This window comes from Castor canadensis, chromosome 10, assembly GCF_047511655.1.
Source record: "Castor canadensis chromosome 10, mCasCan1.hap1v2, whole genome shotgun sequence".
NCBI lineage: Eukaryota > Metazoa > Chordata > Mammalia > Rodentia > Castoridae > Castor > Castor canadensis.
In genome coordinates, this window is record NC_133395.1 from 107,554,933 (window position 1) to 107,579,791 (window position 24,859).

Below are 24,859 nucleotides of genomic sequence, written 5' to 3' on the forward strand. Positions count from 1 at the left end.
TTACAGGGAAATGGATGGAATTAGAAATCATTGTGTTAAGCATAATAAACCAGACTCAGGCATTCTGCACATCTTCTCTCATATGAGGAATCTAGATCTCAAAAAAGATCTTGAGCCAGGTGTGGTGGCTCATGCCTTAAATCCTAAGTGGAGATCAGGAGGATCATGGTTTGAGCCTGACCTGGGAAAAAATTTCACTAGACCCCATCTCAACCAAAAAAAAAGCAGGGTGTCATGGTGTGAACCTGTTATCCCTGCTAGGTGGGAAGCATAAATAGGAGGATATTGGTCTACCATGGAAATTTTTTTTTTCAAAAATTGAAAGGCAGGAAGGTAAATCAGGTCCTGTCTGAGAGTGGGTACCAGTGGGATAGGGGAAGTTATAAGGAAAGGGTGAAGGATAGTGAATATGGTGAAAGTATTCTGTATTTATGGATGAAAATAGTACAATGAAATGTGTTTAAATTGTTCCAAGAATGGGGAGGAGGATGAAGGAGAAAGATGGAGGAGTGAATTTAATTAAGATATATCGTAAGCACTTATGTAAATGTCACAATGAAAACTAGGGAATCAGAGTTACTTAATTATGTCTACCATAATTACAAATTCATATCCTCCCACATAAATTCCAAGGGGAAAGGAAAGAATGGGAATACAAATATTTTTCCATTGCATGTCTTTTATTTTTTCAGACAGAATTATTTACAAATAGCAGTGTCATCTCCCCCCCCACCACAAAAAAAGTTCTCTATATTTTTGTTGTATAGATCTGACCACACACTTGCCCCTACACTAGAAACAAACTAAGAGGAATAGAATTAGCAATGGCTTAGACAACACATAACTTCTTCTTTGAGCATATTGTTGCTTACATAATCTTTGGGTCTTTAGTACAGAAATGGGGGAGATAACTGTTGAACCTTTTGGTATACAGTAGATTCATTACCAAGATTGCAGAGATTTAAACTGTTAGTTTGTATATTCATGGAAGAAAGAAAAGGAAGTTGGCACTCCTTTCTTTCATCTTTTGTCTCATTGCTAAAATAGAGAAAAGAATGTTCAGTGAAATTTGTTTATAAAATGGAATTATATTAACTATAAACTCTCAAACAAAAAAACCTGTGCAACTACCTGGAGATCTAAGTGTGCCATAAGTAAATTCTGTACCCTAGCCTTCAATTTTCCCACCTATAAAATAAGAGAGATTAGATTAGATAAATTATTATTACGTTACTTCTTATTTTTCATTCCCATAAGTCTTCAAATCAGCAGGTAACTGAAATATAGTTTTCAAATTAAAGTAACTTTATTCTCAAACTTTGTAACTTAGCCATGTCTTGCATCCTACTGATTGCAAAGAACGAATGTGGCTTACACAAGCATTTAGTTTAAAAGTAAGAGAGTACATAGATGAGTTTCAAGCTCACCACTCACACTGAAGTTTTGACTAACAAAACTATACTCAGACAATTTTCTTTCTGGTAGATCCATTGGGGAAGAAGGTTTTTCAGTCAGTCATGCCGAAAAAGTATTATTAAGTGGTCTGCAGAGGAATGAGTTCTGAGGCAAAAGAAAATCCAGCAAGATGGTAGATTAATCACATTTAAATAGATTTCTTATCACAGGATTTCTTAGGGGATTCACAATGCTAAAGTGAATTGTGTATCACCAAAAGAAATCTATCCTCTCTCAACTTTAATTTTGCCTATAAATTCTTTTTGAATGGAACATTTAGTTACTTCCCATTTGAAAAATTATATTGCCTAGCATTTGTATGGAGTTGGTGCAAATAACAGAAAAACATTTAAAACATTATTTTTAGCTGTATGAAAACTCTTCTCACACCTTTTTTAAACTGACCCCATCCCTCTCCCTAAAAAGGTAGATAACAGTACAAAAGAGCAAAAACATTCTTACTACTTATAAAATAAGCCAGTCAATGAGGAATAGCAGTCAGGAGTCACCCTAATCCTATGGCAGACCAAAACCTCAAATTCTAAAGTAATCTTTGTAGAAACTAAATTGCATAAAAATAGAAATGGGCACCCATTGCTTTGCTATGAGTTTAGTAAGGGATGCATACTGCCTTTTGGAATAATCAACTTGCTGCCTACAGAAATGAGAGACATTGAAACACAAAAGAAGGGAGGGATAATAATCAGGGAAAACAGGTTTCATCAGTTTAGTACAAGAAATTAGCCCCCCCAAAATCAACCAAAATTTTATAAAATGTCTCTGTCATGAGAATGAGTTCTCATGAGGGTAAGCAAGTTGTATCAACAAATAAGCACATACTATCAGAAATGACCCCTGAGTCTTAGGCTTTCCAGTATCTGAAAATCAGGAAGAGTGGAAAAGAAAACTCAAGACACAAGTTTGCTGCAATGACAGAGCTGTAAATGGCAGCATAAAAAGATGATGAAATGTTTGGTAAACAGATACTTTATCTATTATTTCTTGAAACTGTATGAACTATATGTCACATGGAAGAAAACTTAGGCTTGGACAAGTTGGGTGATTGACTAAGTTCTTGAGAGTTTTGAAGTGATGTTTTTAAGACAATAATGGATATGTGTGTCATGTACAAGTGCAAGAAACACCAAAAGTTAGCAAAATGAGAGGATATGAGACCACGATAGATTGGCACTTAGACACATCCCATTTGTCTATGATCTTCATTTTAAATTCTTTTTCTTTCATTTAAAATTCTTGTTCAAACTGAAATGAGTTTATTTGCCATTTAGCAGTGATTTAATAGATCTCTTTATGGTTAAAACTTTCTAATAACAAATATCTTTAATCAAAAAAAAAATAAGTCTGTAACTTTACCAAACTACCTGACTAGACAACATTGCCATCTAGTGGCCTAAACATACTACAGTTACCATGTTAGGGGTGGGTGGGAGCTGAGGTCCTAACAGGGCTTTGAGAGGAATGCACAGTGGGTACAGTGTTAGCAGTGATGAAGAGACCACACCAAGAGCACACTAAACTTCACTGTCTTTCAGTTCCAGAACCTACTCCAGCCTCAAAGGTTGAGAACTTCACCAAGAAAACAACTACCACCATTCAAACAAGGTTTTGATCTGCTTCACTTATTTATTTTCTTTTCTTTGAACTTTTAAGACCCATTTCTCACTGCTTTGGTTGCCTACTTGCTTGAGATGTTTTCCAAACATTCTCCTATCTTTACAACCAGGATGTTACTCTATATCACCATGACTAGGAAAAGCAGCAGGATCAGTGGCCACAGGCTGTCAATCACATAAGACTCTTAAAAGAAAGCCAGAATCTGATCTAGGTAGGTAAGCAAAAATTAGGCTATGGTGTGAACAAGAAGAAGATTTAAAGGAAAGGAAAAGGCTTATAAGATTGGAGCAGATGTGTAGTCAGATGAGGTTCTCAGTACACCAGAGATAAATACCCCTAGCAAACACCCATGTGGCCTCTTGAAATCATACATTGCTTCTCCTGATTGACTTATGAACTTTATGCTTCTTCAACCAAGCCACTTGTTGAAACCACCATCAACATTCTGAAAGGGCATGGAAAGATAAAGAACCACACACCCAGGACATCCTGAAGCAGTATCAGAACATTACTAAGGCAGGTTAGCAACAGGGAAAGGAAAAACTGCCATGAGACTCAACCCTTCTTAACAACAGGTCATCTCTATGCTGGACTCCTTCTTGTCCCCACTCAGTAATGTCCTTGGCACTCTCTTTTGTAGTTACCCTGTGGTCTAAACTGCAACTATAACTTCCTCAAATTATGAAGTTTCTTGGCAGGTTCAAAACAGAAACTGGCATGTGCTTGGTAAAGGGAAATCTGTCCTAAATCTGACTTCTCTAGCAAAAAAGCCCCTAATTAAGACCCTATGAATATAGGTTGCCTCTCACGCATACAATTAATAACTAGGAAATCAGTATGAGTGTATGTGCAGAATGCCCCATATTATATAGCAAGACCTTATCAGTGAAGCCTGTCAATTACCTGAGCTCCTCCTGAAGAAACCACCAGACCTTTCCTGCCATTTATCCCTATAACATGCAAACTGCCCATTGAACTAGGAGATTGGGGTTCTTGAACCATCTTGCCTTAACCTCAATTCTCTTGCAGTGTACTATCCTACCTTCACTTTCAATAAAATTTTGCTGCTGCTTTGCAATCTGTGTGTCTCCATTCAATTCTTTGACCTGAGATCTTCTTGACAAGGGTCTTCTGAGACCACTCACTGGTAGCACTACTGATAGTTCTTGCTAAATCCTATCTCTGATTTTACTTCCTTAGTATCATGAAGGAAGTGTGAATACAAACAAAACAGCCATCTAAGTCTTTTTTTAAACCCCATTCTTGACAAAATAAGTATTGAAATTCACATCAGTTTGATCTCTTTGAATAAAGGAACAATGGAAAAACTAGAATAAATAATTTTCAGAAATCCCAATATGTGCCTTTCCAAAATTTGCATCACAGGCTGAGTTATGCCCATGCAAATGGATCTTAGTTTAAATTCCTGTCAGAAGAATCTGGTACACACTTACTTCCCATATGCAAATCTCCTAGAGAGCAGCTGTTGGCTCTTACCTATAATAAAAAGGATCTCCACTGCAATGTCACTGACCGTTGTGCTCCGAGTTGTGGACAGGTCATCATTGCCAATAAAGCAAACATTATAAGGTACTGTCACGGCAACATAAAACGTCGCCAACAAAATAAGCCAGTCCCAACCAGCTTTAAAAGTGCTAAAATGCAAAAGTATGAATTTGGACTTTTTTGCATCAGAAACTTTGTACTCCGGAAATGCTGGTTTATCTACAAAAACGTTCTGTGGATAAGATAAAAAGAAAAGAGGGGAAAGAAACATATTAGAAACAAAGATTGCACAACCTTAAATACATGCTTCTAGGAAGAGAATCATTTATGCACACAATATTAATATATTTTACAAGTGACTTCTAAAACTTGACATGTATAAATAGTTATGTGTTGCCTAACTACATTTCAACCAAGGATGGACTTTCTATACAAAGGTCATTACATAAGATTCCAATGGAACAGAAACATTCCTATCACCTAGTGACACTGTAGCCATTGTAATCATACCTTTTACCTGTTTGTGATGTAAATAAACTTTTTGTGCTGTCAGAAATGTAAAAGTATAGAACGTGCAATGTATTTTCTATACATACTTTTATTGATATTTTATAGTATGCACTTGCATAAGAAAGCTTATCATAAATAGTATTCAGTGTTACACCAGCAGCATGTATTGTATCAAGAAGCTATGTTGAGTAATTAAACTATACTACCTAGATTGGTGTAAGCACACTTTTTGATGTGTACCCAATGATAAAATCACCTAATGATACATTTCCCAGAATGCATTACTGTCATTATGCAGTGTAAGACTGTTCTAATATTGAGCAGAGATCTTTGTTATAAATAACAGGAATGTGCAGATTTTTGTCATGAATGGTAAATAAGTAATTCAGATTTTGTTCATTAAAACACAAGACCATTATCTTTCAGATGACATTATCTCAAATGTCATCTAAAATTATCCACAGTTGCAAGTATAACCCTACACACATTATAAACACAACACATATATCTATATGCTTTTTGCCACGAGGACATTCTGTATATGTATAGATTTCAGATGACAGTCATTATGGAAGGAATATATGACCTGAAATTCTGCTTATGTCAGGAAAGATGGGGTTTTTTTTTTCTAGAAAGGACAGAGATGACCAATAATCTACCATAAAAAACTGTTTATATTTCCTTCAAAAACATAATCAGGTTGTATATGCAATTGTGCATTGCACCACTTGGCAACATTTCCAGTTGGGACCCCAAACTTCATTTATTTGATGAAAATGGATACATTCAGATACTGACTAGCTCTTGGTTAGATGGTAAAGTAAGAAACAGTCACTTAAGGGTTATTTAAGTCATTGAAGGAGGAAGGCACTGTTCACTGTACTGCTGATTAAATGCAGAAGAATAGCTGGAGTTTTTGATAACTGCAAATGCACTTCACTTTGAAAGAAGTCCAAATTGATGAACAATTCCCTTTTTGCTGTGAGATGAGACAAAGGGAAGTTCAATAACAGCATGTGTGGAAATTTGACAAGCCCGTGACCAGATACTTGCAGACCTTGCTTTGACCTCAATTAATGAGAAATGCAAGATAGGTAATGAAAACTTAAATTCGAAAGTTAAGTTGAATTAACAGACTAGTTTAAAGATCTTGGATACATATTACTTGCAGGTCACAGTGTTGTTTTCTTGCCTCATTCACTGAGGGAAGGGCAGATTAAAGTGGTATACACAGGGATCCCTGAAGTGCCTGAAGACTCAAGAAGTGTCAAGAGAGATCAGGAACATTTAGCTCTTAATTGTGACCTTCTATACTTAAAAAGTTCTGCTACTTTAGTATCAGCACAATCCCTGGCTGGCCTCTCTCTAGTAGGCATTCCCAAAACATGTGTCTACTTCCTGTGGATATTATCTCTTAACCCATATAGCTATGTCATGGTGTACCATACTGGTACTCCTTTGAGAGACACTGCTTCACCTCTTCCAGGTGGTTCTTTGGTGTCCATCTACCATTGCATCTTTGTCCCATCCAATGCCCTGATGTATGACCTGCCTCTTTCGCATCATTCTCAGGTTTTGAGGTAGACTATAGTATAAAACTGAGAAGAGAAGACGTTCTCTTGTTGGGCTTCTCACCAAAATTCAGGCAGGTATACAGCACAGGGAGTCCTCAAAGTCAATGAGCATTTCTGGTTATAACAGTACATGACAGATTCTAATATCAATTTTCCTAAGTATTTACTATGATAAGAAATTATCAGAGATATTGGGGGAACACTTAATTTTTCTACCCAAATAAATATTTTTACATTATATGCATAAATTAAAATGTTACCTTGTTTGAGAGAAAAGCCAGGTCCATGTTAACAATTGGGAAAACTCACAAAGTAAGGAGTTTTTGTGGATTATGTTAATTACCTCAAGCATTTGGATGCTGATGCATAAGTCCAGATACACATTAGTGATTTTCACAAACTAAAAAATGAATTTCACTATTTCATTTTTATAGAACACTTAAAGCATATTATTTAAAATTATTATTGACTCATTTTAAAACTATACTGAGAATGCAATACAGCTTAGGTTCAACTTAAATTTCAAAGAGTTAATTGACATTCTGCCCATTATCTTTACATAATCACCTGAGCCAAAAAAAAAAAAAATAGATGTTCCTCTACTCCCAGCATAGTATTTGTAAAGCGCTATGAAATTTTTTAAACCACCACAGATTTGTAAAGTTTTAGGAAATCTTTTTGAACAAAAGGAAATTTCTTACAATTGAAAAAAAATACACATTTGTAAAATTGTGCTGTCAGATATGGTGGGGGGGAGGGGAGAAGTCATAATATTTATATCCCTCAAACATATGGAGTTTGCCTGAGGAATAATACAACCACTAAGCCTAGACTTTAGGTATATTTTAGTTACTAATTTTGAAGTACGTTACTTTGGTACCAATTGTTTTTTAGTTGTTTGAGCTCTTTCCTATGACTCATTCAAACAGAATATTCAATTCCAATGCCTAATTAAGGTAACTGTTTCCTAAGTCATCTTTGCAACATTTTTTTGAGACATCCTTGAATGAGCAGGAGGGTAGGAAAATGTCTCTAAAGTCACTATGCTGGGTTAGCCAGGTGCCTTGTATATGCCTTTGATGATCAAGAAAGACCCCCCTCCCTGGTAATACTTATGCATTTACAGCACTTTCCTTTCAAATTTTGGACTTTCTCATCTGGTCTTTACATTTCTTTGTGTTGGAAACACTTGCCTCATTCCACTCTTATTTAACAGACAAGAATAATAAATCAAGGAATGGAGAAATTAAATCCCCTTCTAAGATGTACCAGGCAAAGTTAGAGCCAGGGTTAACACTGGCTCAACTAAAGTTTGAGGATGTAAGTCAATGGCCTGATGAGTTCATTTGTCTATGGGTGAAGCATTTGGGTCTGTTTCATAAGACTGACTCACAGGAGAAGGAAGGTAGGGGCAAAACGGTGGGTTTTAGTCAGAAGGTTAAGGGCTGAGTCCCATAACTGCTGTTTCTACTTTTGAGCTCTTGAGTAAGTTAGGTTTTTTTTTTACCACCATTAAAATGGTACTAATAAAAATATACCCAGTATTGGCTTGTTGTAAGAATCAAATAATATGATGGAAGTAAAAGAAAAATTTAAAAATTATATTTTTAAATAGCTAGGACAATAATATATTAATAATTCTTCTTTGTGTGTGCAAATGCTATTATGGGCAGAACTCCCCAAAGTTTGTTTAGTGGATAAAGTATCTAGATGATTTTCTTTTCTTCCTTTTCTTTCTGCTATCTCTTTTAGCCATTCTGCTCTGTTCTCCTGGAAAAAAAGATGGCGAAGAGGGCCAGTCTTGCTCCCACAGTTGGTTTCACAAGTTAGATTTACCTGTAGTATCAGAGTCACTGTGTTGCTTAGACATCCTTAATTACTACGTATTATTTTAATGCTCCACCTTAATGTTTATACTTCTGAAAAATGAGCAGCAATTAAGCAATTAAGCAGTGGGAGTTATGATTTTTTAAAATCAGATTTTTAAGTGGTGTTTTGTACTTCATTGAATCCAAAGGGAAAAATAGTAGGCTTAGCAAATATATTTTAAAGCTCACTAATATTTGCTGTATTTAAATGATTCTCAACCCAAAGCTAGAAAACAGTGTCAGCTTTCAGTATAACAGAATCTCCGGATGACATTTGTTTGTTTTAGTGCTTTGCTGGTTGGTTTATGTGGAATCCATTCCAGCTGTGGTTACCTTTGTTTCTTCCTGAAACTTATTTACTGTCACCAAGGCTGACTTTGTAACTTAAGAGGGATGTAAATAAGAACCAGGGGTGGTAACCATAGATGAAGTGGTTAAGTCTCTCCATGGACTCTCAGAAAATCAATGTGACACTAACTCACAGGCAGTCTATAGAAAATCTTCATATTGAGTCAGGAAAAAAAAGAAAACAGTATGTGACTCTTCACAGTGATATATGGCAGACCAGCAAAGGAATGGCAGATGGTCCTTGGAATATAAATAGATCAAAATATCCCGTTCTGGGTTCCAGAAAGGTATCACACTGCAGCAGGCTTGAGCACCTTCATGTCTGTTCTTCACACTCTGGGTTTATATATCTTTCTTTGTTCTTTGCAATTAGATGAATGGATACTTTGCACGTCTGATGTTATTAAACATTTATATGAAAGATTGCAAAGTCCCAGATCTTACTCTGTAAAAGCAAGACACCAAAGAATCCCTTATTTCCTTAACTCCCAGAACGTCTGGATTTTAGATCAATTCCAAAATAGCTGTGGTTGTTTGATGTGATCAATTCTAGTGTCATTGGCAAGGTAAACCAGGTGCTCAATCTACTGCTTATAGTCACAACCGCACCTCCCCATATGTTCTGATGATTCCATGATGTAAGTTAACAACATTAACCACATTTAAAAAATTACCTTTGAACATGTACAACTAAACAGGCATTGTTCTGGGCTCCTTTATGTATGTTAAGCCTCTTTTTGCTAAAAGCCAATTAAGAATGAAATCCTTAAAGATAAGTGTCATGTAAAACTGTAAAAAAAAAAAAAAACCAAAAAACATCTTTTTAAAAAAAATAAGCACAGTTACTGGCTGTGGCTTTTGATAGGTAAGTACCAGGTTTCAGAAAGCAGCCCTACTGTAATTTGCAAAAAGTGCATCTTTCCATAGAACTATGTAATACATGTTATGCAATTTCAGATCTAATATTTCACTGTGTGAAATTTCCAACAGTGTTTTGTACAAAATGTAAATTTTTAAATGCAGTAATGACTTTGATTTGTTCATGGTCCCTTTGGATAAAGCGTTAAGAGATATTAGACAAAGTGTAAAACAGGTGAAACTAAAATTAAATTAGAGGGATGTTAAGTAACAAACTACGAATGTGTGACATGACTTGCTGCATCATCTTGTTTCATAAAATGTAAGCAGTGTGTCCTCGTCTGCAGCATTCCCAGTACCATTTGTACTGCACTGCAATATTCTAATCTCTGTGCTGTGATAACACTATGATTAAGCACTTTTATTGCAGAAATGCCTCATGACTACTGACCTTTCCCAGTTTGTCTTTTATGGCCAAAGTAGAAAAAAAAATCTAGGAAAGCCAATAAATGAGTAATTGGAGCCTTTCTATAGTGAATCAAACATTGCCACCAAGGGAAACCCTAGCATTCATAATGTACACACATGCCACCTACATTATTTATTTTCAATTTGTTCTTTTCTCTTCTTTGCAGGTGTCCAGAGATGTGATAAAGCACTGCTCGGCTCCGTCTCCGGGCTGAATCAAAGTGGGTCCCTGCTCTTGATCTTCCTTTGGCTTTGTCTGGGGGGAAAATAAAACTCATCAGACACCAATGAATGCACCATTTCATCTCAAGCAGGTCAAGTTTTGACAGTTTACATTCAAAAGCACATAGTATGGACATACTGTAGAACACCTAAAATTATCTGCGGGCTCCTAGTGACATTAATTTAATTTTAGTCCATTATAATTCTTGTATTTATGTAATTATATTAATGAATTCATTTTAAAAAATTAAAGTAGAATATACATGAGAATAGAGAAACTTTCAAATAACCCAGAAAAGCATGACATGATATTTTTTATATCTAATTCTACTCAACATTTTAAAAATTTCTCTCAGGAAAAATTTTAATACATATGTTAGAACTACATTTATAATTTTTGCACAAATGGAAGTTTACAACAAAAAATTATATTTTCCCCTCAAAATAACTCATAAATCATTCTGAATTTACACATTATAGTTCTCTGTTTTCACTTTAATGACTAACAGCACATGATATTAAGGAAGTAGCCTTATTAATTTTTAAGATATCTCTATCATGAATGTTTAGATTTATCCAGGACTTTAAAAAATATGTGTGGATAATACTACAATGAAATTTCTTGAATGTGTTGTGCTTTCAGTTTGAGGACCAAGATATGTATGTTTAAAAGTTTTTAAAATTAGCATGTATTGTACAGGGAGTTTTCTTTGTGACATATACATATGTGCTTATAATATATCTTAATTAGATTCACCCACTCCATCATTCTCCCTGCTCCCCTTCTTAGAACAACTTCAGCAGGTTTCATTTTACAATGTTTACACATATACAAAGTATAACCATTCTTCATCCTATCCATTTACCCTCTCCCCTTGCACTGGTACCCTCCCTATTTTACTTTCCAGTCCTTCATTTTTTAAAGTGTATTTTAGTTGCTCAAGGGGGTTTTGCTTTGGCATTTCACACACACACACACTCACACACACACACACACTTGTAGTACTTCATTCAGATTAACCCCCACTATTACTTAATCTTTCTCTATCACTCTGCTCCCCTATTACTCAATAGCTTGCAAGGCACTTGATTATGCTGTCTCATACACACCGACTGAAGCAATGATGCAACAACGCAATGTATTTCAATGTTATACTCTATCACTCTCCTTCCTCCCTGTAGCCCTTCACACAGAACCACAAATGCTCTCTCTCTCTCTCTCTCTCCCTCCCCCTTTCTCTCTCTCTCTCTTTTTCTCCTGGACAGGTACATAAGACCATTTATGTGTTTAAGTATATATTCATCTTTTCGGTCTAGCTGTCACATATGAGGGAAAATGTGACCTTTGTCCTTCTGAGCCTGGTGTACTTGACTTAACATGATGATCTCCAGTTCCTTCCATTTACCTGCTACAATGTAATTTCATACTTTTCATCACTGAGTAAATACATGCATACATGCATATATATATATATATATATATATATATATATATATATATATATATAATCCATCCAGTGGTTGTAGAGTTGTAGGTCATCTGAGGTATTTCCAAAGCTTGGCTTTTGTGAATAGTGCTAAACGCAGGTATGCAAGTAGTTCTATCTTCTCTCTGCTTACATTCCTAAAAGTTTTGAATTAATACTCCAATTTCATTCCCATAATTTACAATGGAGGCAAGTAAATGTATATGCCTGCTTTACCACACATATGGCTAAAATTATAAAATATCATGAGTGTTGTCTAACATTTTCATAGTGAAATACCATATTATAGTTTGAATTTACATTCTAAAAATCATGAATGTGGATGAGCACAGCTTAAATATTTTTGTTCATTTGCATTTATCTTTCTGAAGCCAGTACATATTATTTTGCCAATTTTTAAATTTAGTACTTTCCACTTTTTATAATAGCTCTTCACATACTAATTGCTATTTTCTTATCGTATATGTTGCCAAAAAATCTCTATTTTTTTTACTTTGTACTATGCAATCTAAACATTTAAATTTTTTTTGTTGTCAGACTTATCAATGTATCTATTTGTGGTAACAAGACATTGTGTCCTGCTAGTCAGTTTTTTTATACAAAAATTATTTTAAAAAATCTATACATGTTTCTGATATCTTTATGCCTTTACTTTTAAACTTTTTGACATTTAAATCTTTAACCCAATTAGGCTCTATTTTCATAAAACAATGTGAGGATTTAGCTATACTATTTCCTTCCAAAGGACTATTGTTCAAAATAAATAGATAAATAAGGTCATTACATTACATTAAGAAACATTTTGTTTTTATTTGGTCAATTTCATTCCAAATAAATTGTGCCTTCATTACAATGATTAAAAAGGTCCTGCCTGGGAGGGTACCAGTGAGAGGGGGGAGGGGGTAGGGAAAGGGCATGGAAAGGTGAATATAGTGCAAATACTGTGGACACATGTATATAAATGGATAAGTGATACTTGTTGAAATTGTTCCAGGAATGAAGGAGAAGAGATAAAGGAGAATAGTGAAGAGAGTTAATTTAAGTATTATATATTTGATATATTGTAAGAACTTTTGCAAATGTCACAACATACCCCCACCCAACACAACAATAATAAATAAATAAGTAAGAAGGGAGGAGAAGGTAAAAGGGAGAATACTGGAGGGGACAAATCTAAAATATACTGTAAGCACATATGTAAGTAACACAATGTATACCCCTGTACAACTATTATATGTTAATAAAATCATCACAAAAACTAGACAAGAAAAAATTTTAAGCTATTATTCATTGTTTCCTCATCAAATCTTTTTATTATTATTAATTTTCTGGTTCTCCCTCATTCATAAAATTAGTTTGGTTTTGTTACATGTTGGGGAACCTATTGACTATTATTTATGGCTACTGTGGACCAGGTTCTGTTCTAGTTCTTCAGTATTTATTAATTCAGTTAATCCCCATAATATCATGTGAGATAAGTATAACTATTCATTTACAGAAGAGAAAGCTACTAAGTAGTAGTACCAGATGTGAAGCCAGACTTGTCTGGCATCTTTAGTCTTTCCACAGCAGTGTGGCAGTGTTCATGATGACTGTGTCTTGTTCACTGTCACATGGACTAATGGGTTTGATAGGCCTTGCCCATCTGAGTCCAGACTCAAGTCTCTGAAGGACTTCAATTACTCCACATTCCCATACCATACCTGGGTTTCTGGACTGACCAACAAGTAGCATGTTTTATTCATTGCAAAAATTTAATACAATGTTACAGATTTTTAATTGTTACCTTTTGCTAGTAACTTTGAAAATTTTTAAATAAAGTATGCTAGATTACTAGAGACTTGAATCACTGAGAGCAGATTAAAAATAGTGTCTAAAAGGACAGTTTTGATTGAAAAAAATCATGACTGAACAAGGCTTATTTCATTGTATTGCTGAATGTTAAAATCAAACCTTCAAGTGTGTAAAGTTTTTTGGTTCACATAGAATTTTTATAAGTTGCATTTGAAATATAATTAATACAACAGCAGAGAGTGATTTTAAGTTTATTTAAATTTGAAAATAGCCAGAGTTTTAAGACAGTGTCTATAGGAATATGACAAAGCACCAGGCTGTTTATAAAATATCAGTTGGCTTCAAGATGCCAAGTAGAATTTACAATGTTACTACAAAATGGACCAGAACAGATTTTTATGACTGTGAAGAAATTTAATTAATAGCTGAGATTTTCCAAATTAAACAGAAGCAATTTTATCATCTTAACAAAGGACCCCTCAAAGGGAAATCTCAAAGAAATACATTTGTCTTAGTCTTGGTTCTAAATAGAAAAAAAATTTTCTTGAAAATTTGTAGTTACATTTGAAAGTTTATGCAAGATTGGGTTTGAAAATCATTCCACTTATGAAATCTAAAATCTCCCTAGCAGAGGAACAAATTTAAAATTGTCCTGGATTGTGATTCCTGATAAAAAATATGTAAGCAGAATGCAGAGTAACTGAATAGTTTAAAGGGTAATATACAAAATATTCATTACATCAATTTGTAATTTATGTGTAGCACAAACACATCAATATATTCATGTATGTATAATATGCATGTGTTTGTGTTCAGACTAGAAACAAGTGAAATTTCTATAAGCAAATGGATGTATAAATTGTGGTCTAGTGGTATAATCATGACATAGAATTTGTGATTTTATCAAAATGAACTTACATGAGAATTAAATGGAAATGAATGAAATACTGCTTTCTTATTAATATAAAAAATTTAATAACACCATGTTGAGAAAATCAAAAGATAAAACATCTCAGAAAATGTGGCAACATTTTTATAATATACATATGTATGCAAAATTAAGCAACAGTGTTTAGAGAAATGTATGATTGCTGTAAGACTACACATAGTCACATGATAACTAGTTACAAAAGAGTGGCAAATAGAGTCTCTACTGGATCACTCTTACTAAATGGTATTAGTAAAATTTTACTTCTTGAACTGGGTTTGGGATATATGATAATTTGTAATAATATTTTTATAGTACTTGTATGTTATATATTAGCATTTTAATGTAAAAATATTTTGTGACAAAGCTAGGCACTGGTGGCTCATACCTAAGTAGATATCAGGAGGATCAAGCTTTGAAACCAGCCCTGGCAAATAGTTTATGACATGCTGTCTCTAAAATACCCAACACAAAAAAAAAGGGCTGGCAGAGTGGTTCAAGTAGTAGAGAGCCTGCCTAGAAAGCATGAAGCCCTGATATGTGTGTCTGTGTGTGTGTGTGGGTATACATATATATATGTATGTATATATGTATATGTATATATATATATGTATATGTGTATGTACATATATATATATGTATATAAAGTGACCGATCATTTAATAGTGGGACCAAATAAAATTCTTTCGTGTTAATGTTGGAGGTGAGGTAAGAATTGCTTGAGATGAAGACTCAGGGATAAAATCTGAAGAATGGGGCTAGGTAGTTGCTCAAGTGGTAGAGCATCTGGATAGCAATTGCAAAGTCCTGAGTTGAAACTCCAGTCCTGCCAAAACAAAATCTGAAGAAAGAATATTTGCTAAGAAGACAAGATGGAGCATAGCAAAGGAAAAGCCATTCCTAAGGGATCAATAAAGGGTCTTGGGAAGAAAGAAGGTCGCCATCTTCAAAGTACTGAAAAGTAAAGATAAAGAGATGGGAGGAAGAAAAGTACAGAGAATCTAGAACTGCAGATGGCTTAGGGTCTTTGAAGTCATATTAAAAATGTTGCTTATGACTCTAAGTGCAATAATGAAAGTATTACTTAGGGAACAGCTGTTCTGACAGAAAGATCCTAAAATGTGCTAGCATGAATTCTCTCTCTCTCTCTCTCTCCCTCTCTCTGTCTCTCCCTCCCTCCTTCTGTATGTGAGTGTGCATATTTTTCTGTCTCTCTCATTCTCTTCTTTCCCTATAACACAGCAGAGGTTAGCCATCTACAGTGATGGAGCAGCTATGCCACTCTTCACAAGAAGTCTCCTTCTTGGAGTGAGGCATCTCTTCTGTGGGAATAGGAAGTAGACCAAAGTTGATGGCAAGAATCTTCCCTTGAGGGATCTGGAGGCTTCCCTTACACTTGTCACTTTCACATACATTTTGTCAGCCACGAAGGAGTTTGGGAAGTGTAGGAAATGTAGTCTTTACCTGGGCAGGTGTGTTCTGTAAACTAGTGTTAAGTTGGGGAGAATCATATTATTGATGAATAAGTTCTGGATGATAATTAACATTTTCTGCACTTGAAGCCAAAGAAAGATTTTAAGCATTCAAGTCGCATAAGCAATTTGAGTTTTCAAAATAACATATTTACTTGTAATGGGTGTGAATTGATTAGAAATTACCAACAGAAGTTGTTAGGACATAACCCAAGAGGCCATTTTAGGAGATCAATTGAAACACTGTGGAAGTTTAGAGTAGAGTGATAGCATTAGCCCTAGAGCAAAACTGGCATATTGGAAATACGCTTAGAGAGTACAGCTTTTGGACTTTGCCATTTAATTGATTATGAGATTATCTCATAAGAGAGGAGAAAATCTAAGCTCTCCAAAATGATAATGGGCCAGATGTGAGGGGAAAATGAATCAGAAAAGGAAAGGGAAAATGATTAATGTGCTATCAGAGAGTTCAAGGAGGTGAAAGGGGTTATGATGTTTTCAGACCTGACTTTGAGTGATTCTACTTATGTGAAAGAGATATCTCCACACCTTACTTAGAATAGGAAAGAAAGAGATTGGTTCTACATTGAAGTTGAATATACAGGGTTGATGACAGAAGATGAGCCCACTACTTTGCGAGAGATGCTATTTTGTTCTACTTCATTTTTTTCCTCTCTCCCTCTCTCCCTTCCTCTCCTCCTTCCTTCCTTCCTTCCTTCATCTTTCATTCTTTCCCCCTGTTTAATGACTTTGACAATGAAGTCAAATGCTAAGGGAGATGGAATAATCACTAGGAACTAGTACTTTTGAAGACAGAAATAAATGCTGGAAACCATGGAGGATGACAGGTTAAGCCCAATAAGGAAATTGATAGGTGTACTGAGGAATTTGACCAGCACTCATGAAGTCACTAACAATAAATTTAGAGTAGTTGTCATCTTCTCAGGTGCAGGTTTTATCCCAACTGTTCTTAGGCATTTGTGTGCAGGCTGAAGCAAATGGATTGTTGGTTCTTTTGAGTTTGCAGCTTCGACAAACAGGTACAGAAAAAATATTGAAGTACAAGAGAATTTAGAATGCATGCAAAAGAGACTTTAAAATTATGAACCATAGGAAGTTCAGGGGGAAATAAAATGAAAACATTAGTAGTGGGCCAAGAGAAAGAGGGTGAAATTTTCAGTGGTCTGGAGGTTATTTTCAGGTCAAAAATGGAAAATGATGAGGTGGAGAGGGGGCTGAGGGAGAGCCATGGTGGGAGTGATCTAACCAAAGTACAATATAAGCCTATTTGGAGTTGTCACAGTGAATCTCCCCTGTACAATGAATACATCTTAATGGAAAATGGAAAATGAGTGAGATATAAGGGGAGGAGGTACTGGTCGGTAAGCAGACAGTTAAGTAAGAAATTTTAGTTATTAAGTAATATCGCATGATGAAAATTTCTAGGAAAAAATTAAGTAATGATTTTGTTCCAGTCAGTTTGGATTTCTCAACGAAACAACATGCGTGAGGGATAAACCCTTAGCTGTCCTCATGCTCTAGGTCTTATGCCAGGAACGTGGTCTTGGTTCCCACTGAATCATTACTGTTTTTAGGCACTAGTTTGTGCACTTATTGGAAAGAAAACCAGAGGTCATGCAAATAATGCTCTTGACCAAACTCACATGGTTAGTAAATGGGAAGGTTGATAATACCTCAATCCTTGAAATCTCCTGCTCTTTTCAGCTTACCACAGTAAATTATAGAACACTGAGCAGAGGACTCTTGTTAGACACTTTAACCATCTGCGTTATCTAGTAGCATTTAAGTAGATCGCTCCTAGACAGTTACTTTTTCTTCTAGACAGAAAAAAATCTATTTTGCTGCATCAAAATGGGTGTATTCTGGATAATGTTCTTTCTTCACTTGTCATTTTAGCTCTGTTTCCTTCCCATGTTCCCTAAAATCCCTTCCCTTATAATATGCTTAGTATTAGAGCACTCAGTCTCATTTAAATACTAATGCAGAGACTTCAGATTCAAGATGGCTAAGAAAAGCTCTCATTAAAAAATTATAATAAAAATGAATTTTTGTGTTCTGAGTTATACAGCACTGAAACCAAAAGATTGTTAGAAACAAAAAGAAATTTGAAAATCCAAAGTCACAATGAAATATTTGAAAATTGCCTCAGAAATTGGGAGATTGTTGTGATGAACGATTAATGAAATTACAGAGTTTTCAATGTTATTTCTATCTAAAATCAATGAACACATGTAATGGCACCATGAAACAGAGAACGGCAATGTTTTCACGTGCACACAGAGCATTTATATGTTGATTTTCTTCCGGAAAGACAGTTTCAAAATTATCTCAAAAATCCCAGAACTCTTGTGTGTGAGAAATCTTCTTAATGATTCAAACTCTTACCATTTGAATTTTTTAAGTTCTGTATTACTCTTGATTGTAAGATAAATTAGTAAGTAAATTTAGACTTTCAGAAATGAAAGAATATTACTTTGAAAAGATAAGCAATGTTTCTAAGCATATTTGATAGCCAAACCTGATGGATATAATCAAAGACGGTTTGGGGGAAAATTAATATTTCAAACACATATGTAAGATACTATAAGTATCTGATATGAAATGAAATACACATTCAAGGTATAATATGTAGGGGTTTTCTTCAAGTTACAGGTAAATATGATAGTTTATATAAAAGAACAATGAATAAAAGTACAATATAATTTTACACAAAGTAGAAAAAAATGAAAAGAAAACAAACATTTAAAAATATGGTCAATTAGACAAAAAGAAGATAAAATAACTTAAACTCTGGCAATTATTCAAGCACAAAATGGAGGTAGTACAACAATATTAAGAAGTAAAAGGGACAATAAATTCAGAAGTTCAGAAAAATTATGAGATTACTTTGTGCAATATTTGCCTAGCCTCCTAGATTAAATGAATACTTTTGGAGAGGTAATAACCGGCTACCAAAATAGGACCAAAAAGCAGTAAGAAATCACAAATATACCTATAAAAGTTGAGGGGGAGAGAGGGGAGGAGCTGCACAAACTATAAAAACTTGTTCACACTGTTCCCCATCCCCCTCTAAAGTCTGTTCTCAGATGGTTTTAAAGTATGTTATCAACATTAAAGTAATAAATAATTCTTTTTCCAGCTCAGAGAACAAAAAAAAACCTGAAAAATTCTTAGTTCAATATGGAAGCCTGGAAAACTCTTATGCCAAACTGGATGAGTATAATTAAAAAAAAAAAGAAAGAAAAGAAAACCATAGACCTCTTTCATTTATGACTACAGATGCAAAGATCCTAAAACATTAGTGAACTGAGTATAGAAGTGTATTTAAAAAATATAACATAATCACATAAGGATTTATGCCAAGAATGGTTCAATGTTAGGAACTCTATATAATTCATCAGATTTATAGATAAAAAGGTCTGATGATCATTTCTGTAAATACTGATTTTTTTTAGAACTCAGTAAATATTCTCACAGAAAAAAACTTCACAATAAGCAAGTAAAGGAATCATCTTTAACTTGACAGAGAATATCTATTAATAACCAAGAGTAAAATCATATTTAATGAGATGACAGTTTTTATAATGTATAAAAAGGTCAAAATGAAAAATAGAAAGCACAGGTAATGTAAACTTATTATGGAAAATTAGGAATACAGAAAAATTGCAAATAAAGAATAACTGGTTACCTTCATCATCCAATCTCAGCCATTTCCTTTCAAATTTTTCTTCATTTATTCTTTAAAAAATGAATTGTAATTATATAATACATACACATCACTCCTTAAATATTAAAATAATGTATTTGCATTTTACAAAATCTAGAAATGTCAACAGTGTGAAAGAGAAAATGAATTTTTTCTATAATGCCTTGTCTAAGAAATAATTTAATGTTTTGGTGAATTTATTTTTTGTTTCATTGTAGGTGCTCTTTTTCCACATCATTGACTTCATATTATATAAAATAATCTTAAACATAACTAACACAGGAACAATCACTTATCCCAGATGTACAGAGGGTTTAAGAAGAAAATATGTATCACCAATGGACATGAGTCTGGACTATTAGTTTCATGGCTATGAATCACTTTATATATATATATATATATATATACATATATATATATGTAATTCTTCTTCTATCATCTATCATCTATCTATCTATCTATCTATCTATCTAAGTCTAATCATTGTTTAAAGGTTTGAGATGCTAAGTGACCACTCGGCCACTAATATGTGTTGCTTTTGTGATGGGAAATGAAAAGACTGAGTTGCTGGCAGAGTTGTGGTGCATGCTACACACCACATTATACCACCCAGATGAAACCCAGGATTAAAATACTTCAGTCCATAGTTTCTTGCATTGTGCTTGTCCAGAGTCTTCCTCTTAGCCCTCAGTCTACTCTGGAATTGCCTACAGTTGAGGAGAGTGATCTTGAAAATGTCGTAACTGTTTTATCAGAACAGCCTTCAATTCAATGACTGTCCATAAGGGAGAGTACCAGAAGACCACATACATGGTTAAAAAAGACCTCTGAAGGCTACTCAGTTTCAGTTTGTGGTGAACTTGGAGTCAGCAGGTATTTTGCTGCCACTGCATTGTAGCCCAACTTCTCCCTCTGCCCAGGCTTCCCCCTCTTTCTTTACACAAGGTTTGATCTCAAGAGTACTCTGTAATAAAGCCCTGGCAATTTCCACCTCTGGGAAGCTTCCTAGAGTTCCTGACCTGCATCCAGTGTGTTATAGCTTAACCATTTTCTCAGAGGCAGACAAACACAGCTAGTGGTGATCTGATGGGTGAAAGTTACTATCTGAAGAGTAGCATAAATGATGTGCCCCAGAAAAAAAGAGTTACTGACACACAAAAATGACTAGAAGTAAAAGAACAATAATGCAGGGAGTTGTTAAATTGTTTGTTTTACTTGGTAAACTAAGAGTACTTCTTATTTAATATATAACCTGCCCAAAATGATTAAGGAAAGTCACAAATTTATGTCACCTATGAGAATTGAGTAATTTTTGATAGGAACTCCACCTTCAACTTAGATGATTCAAAGTGGAGATTGGCTGTCTTTGTTTCATCCACATTCTTAAACTTATAACTTTTAATTATTCCTATTAGTTGAAATGCATAATCAGATAATTTTGGAGAGGTATTGGAGCTATATATTTTCTGATTTCCCATATACTGAGATGTATAATAGTCTGTTGTGAACTTTGTTACTCAGAGAGTGTCACAAATCCTACTAATCTAAGGGTTTAGTGAGAGTCATAGCATACTGCCCAGGAAAAATTCAGTGCAGACAGTAGGGAAATATGGTCTGCACAAATTTAAAACAATAATGCAACTATACTTGGTCAGATTTTTATTATCACCAGGTGCTAGCAATTTTAAACAAAAAACTGTTTTGTTGGTCTAGGTTCAAGCAATTGTTGTGGTTACTAGTGAATTTTAATAACATATGTAAACTTCATCTGAGTACATATGTAGTACAAATTTCATAATAGGAAGAAATATTTCTAAAGTATTCATCTGACAAAAGACTCATATCTAGAGTATATTAAGAACACATAAAACTCAACATCAAGAAGAGACAAATTAGAAAAGAAGCAAAAGAGATGAAGAGATATTACAGTAATGAGTATATAAGAATGGCAATAATCACATGAAAGGTTGTTAAGAAACACTAGCCATTAAGGATGTGAAAAATGAGAATACAATATTACATACTATGATAGGCAGAATAAAAAAGTAATGGTAATATCAAATATGAGCAAGGAAGTGAAGAAAATGAATATCACATGCATTGCTGGTGGAAATGTAAAATGAGATAGTTTCTCTTAAAATACTTTGACAATTTCTTGAAGAAAAAAAATCCTAAACAATTCTTAGCATATAAACCAGCAATTGCATTCTTGGATAATTATCTCAGAGAAATAAAGGCATGTCCTCACAGACACACATGCACAACTGTCCATAGCTGCTTTGCAACAACTTGAAATAACCAAGATGTCTTTCAATGTGGGAATGGTCAAAAATAAATGGGTGGGTAGATCTCTGTACTGTGTTATTTCACTTATATAGCATTTTTTAAATGCTGGAGGTAGGCAACAGACTAGTGGGAGCTGAGGAGAGGGAGGGTGTCAAGTTTGACTATATGAAGGTAGAGAGAGGGAGATTTTTTGTAGTGATGGGATAACTGTGTATCTTAGTTGTGTTGGTAGTGGTTACACAGATATACACATGTGTAAAATGGCACAAAATTATACACCTATTTTATACTCATGACAGTCTTTTGGTTTTAATATTATATTATAGCTACATTATTGTATCTGCTGAGAGAACTGGGTGATGAGGACCTGGATCTCCCTGCATTGTCCATAGAACTTCTTGTGGATCTCTAGTTTTTTCACAATAAATAGTTAAAATTATTTTCACGTTGTGTCCAGGTGTTACTCTGTTTTTTATTGATTTTGAGTGAAGCATATTGAGGTCTTTTTAAATTGCTTTCAACACTTGGAAATAGAAGTGGTGTAAAAGCTGGGAGTTGGTTTTTCATGCTCAACAACACTGGTCCATCCCACGAGTTTGTGTGAATTTGAAAAATGGTCCTTACTTGAAGCGTGTTACTTTAATTTATCATAAATTTGTTACGATGAACTGATTTTCTAAGAAAAAACACTTAACTGTCAAATGCTATAAAATTTATCATAAAAACATGCATTAACTCATCTACAAGGCAAATGTGTATATTTTATATCTATATAAATTTTATGAGACTCATATTTTATAAGACACACATGGTTTATTATCATATTATTAATATTTAAGACAGACCATGACTGATTACAAGTACTTTATTTTTTAAATGAATGAAAAAACTAAGGGAATTCTTTCCTTACTCTGTATTTTGTGTGATATTAGGCATTTGAAGATCTATGGATTACTGGGAGTTTAGCTAGATGTTTTTTTGTCAAATAATCATTGTTACAGTGTTTGCATTTCTTTCCTTTTTAAGTCTATTAAAAAAAGAAATCCTCAAGACTATGCCACATTTGAGTTTATTCTATATTTTACAAGGTTACATATTGGTAATTATTTCCAATTTAATTTATTCATCTTACTTACATTTTGGGATAAATATTCTGAGCATTATGTATATGGAACAAATCAAAGTTGTGCAGTTTAATGTCTCAAATATCTAAATTCAGAGAAGATGGTAAAGAAAGTCCAAGGTTCTTTGGGTCCATTTTCTGGGACACAGGCTCCACCACTTGTTCACTAACTTCGTGATGAGTACAAATCGCTCATCCATCTCACTTTCTAGGTTGACAACAAGATTGAGATTTTATGTTGTGGTAGGTGTTTTTGTTGTTGTTTGCTTATTTTCTTTTGCTTTTTTTAATCAGCAAAGATTTTAAAGGAAAATAAAAATGAGGTCATCATCAGTTTAAGCTGGAAATACTATGATTTCCAAAAGCTTCAATTCTCACAGGAGTTTGATTGTAAAGTGACAGCTACTCTTCCTCCTCCTCCCAAGAAAATCGTCTCTGAAGCAGAATGTACAACTTTCAAGTTGTTTTCTATGAACTGAAAACTTATTTTTGCTTTGAGATATTTTATAACCTAATAATTCCTTATCTCTTCAAAAAACAATTTCCACATTCTGGGGCATCTGGCTTGCACCTGAGCCTCGCATCCTCTGTATAACTATTTGTATAGTAGATGGTTCTACTGTGCCCTTGTATCAATTATTGCACTTCACCTGAGATTTACTGAATTTACAAATGCATATCCAAATCTATTCCTCTACTTTAAGTAAATCTAGATTAAACAAAAATACATTTTATCTTTCATGGGTATGGCTTTGGTTTTTGAGGGTTAGCTATAAAAACCCAAAAGGGTAAATGCAGAATTGATATACTAAAATACTTTGATATCAGAATCTTCTTTTGAAGAAGTCTGAACCAAACACTGGATTTGGATCCACATAATCAGCTGGCCCCTAACAAACTAACTATCTTGGAACACTGGAAATATCACTGCAAAACCTGGAACTGGGAAGATATTTGTAGATGTGGTTAACATGTATAGTTAGTTGACTATGTAAAGGAGATTATCATCCACAATGTGGGTGGGTATCATCCAATCAGATTACAAGCCTTAATAGCAAAACAGATTTCCTGAGAAAAAATAAATTCTATCCCAAGCAGCAGCATTGGTTTCTGCCTCAGTTTCAAGTCTTCTGTAGGGATTTCAGGCTTGCCATCCCATTCAAGTACATACACTAATTCCATGAAGTAAAACTATCTATATCCATATGCACACATATCTCTATCTCTGTATTTCCATCTATGTTTCTATATATCTACCTGTTTGTTTGCCATCTATCGTCTACTGCTTTTTTCTGGAGAAATCTGATACATCCATCATCTAGCTTCAAGAATTATGAATACAGTTATAATCTTGTTTATTTCCACATACTTTAATCCTGCAGCTTCTTTTGAAGAAAATTCAAGGCATCCTATTCATCTATCTATGCAGTTCTCTCTCTATCTCTTTATATCTACATATGTACATACATATATAGGATAAAAAACACAAACACAGTATCTATCACATTTCTGTGATATTACCAAATATGCAGTCATCAAGGAGCTGTGATTTTTAAAGTGGATCCTTAGATTCCTAGGATCAGAGGAGATATTATGAG

General features: G+C 34.3%; 1 protein-coding gene across 2 annotated transcripts in view; it reads right to left on the reverse strand.

The window, feature by feature from the left end:
* The window catches only part of Kcnh8 (potassium voltage-gated channel subfamily H member 8), a 362,401-nt gene that overhangs the window by 159,461 nt on the left and 178,081 nt on the right, over positions 1–24,859 (reverse strand). For both annotated transcript variants that reach the window (XM_074043836.1, XM_074043837.1), the window contains 2 exons: positions 10,351–10,478; positions 4,588–4,828 (listed from right to left, as the gene is read on the reverse strand). In XM_074043836.1, coding sequence (XP_073899937.1) covers positions 4,588–4,828; positions 10,351–10,478 — 369 coding nt within the window. The remainder of the gene's footprint in view (positions 1–4,587; positions 4,829–10,350; positions 10,479–24,859) is intronic.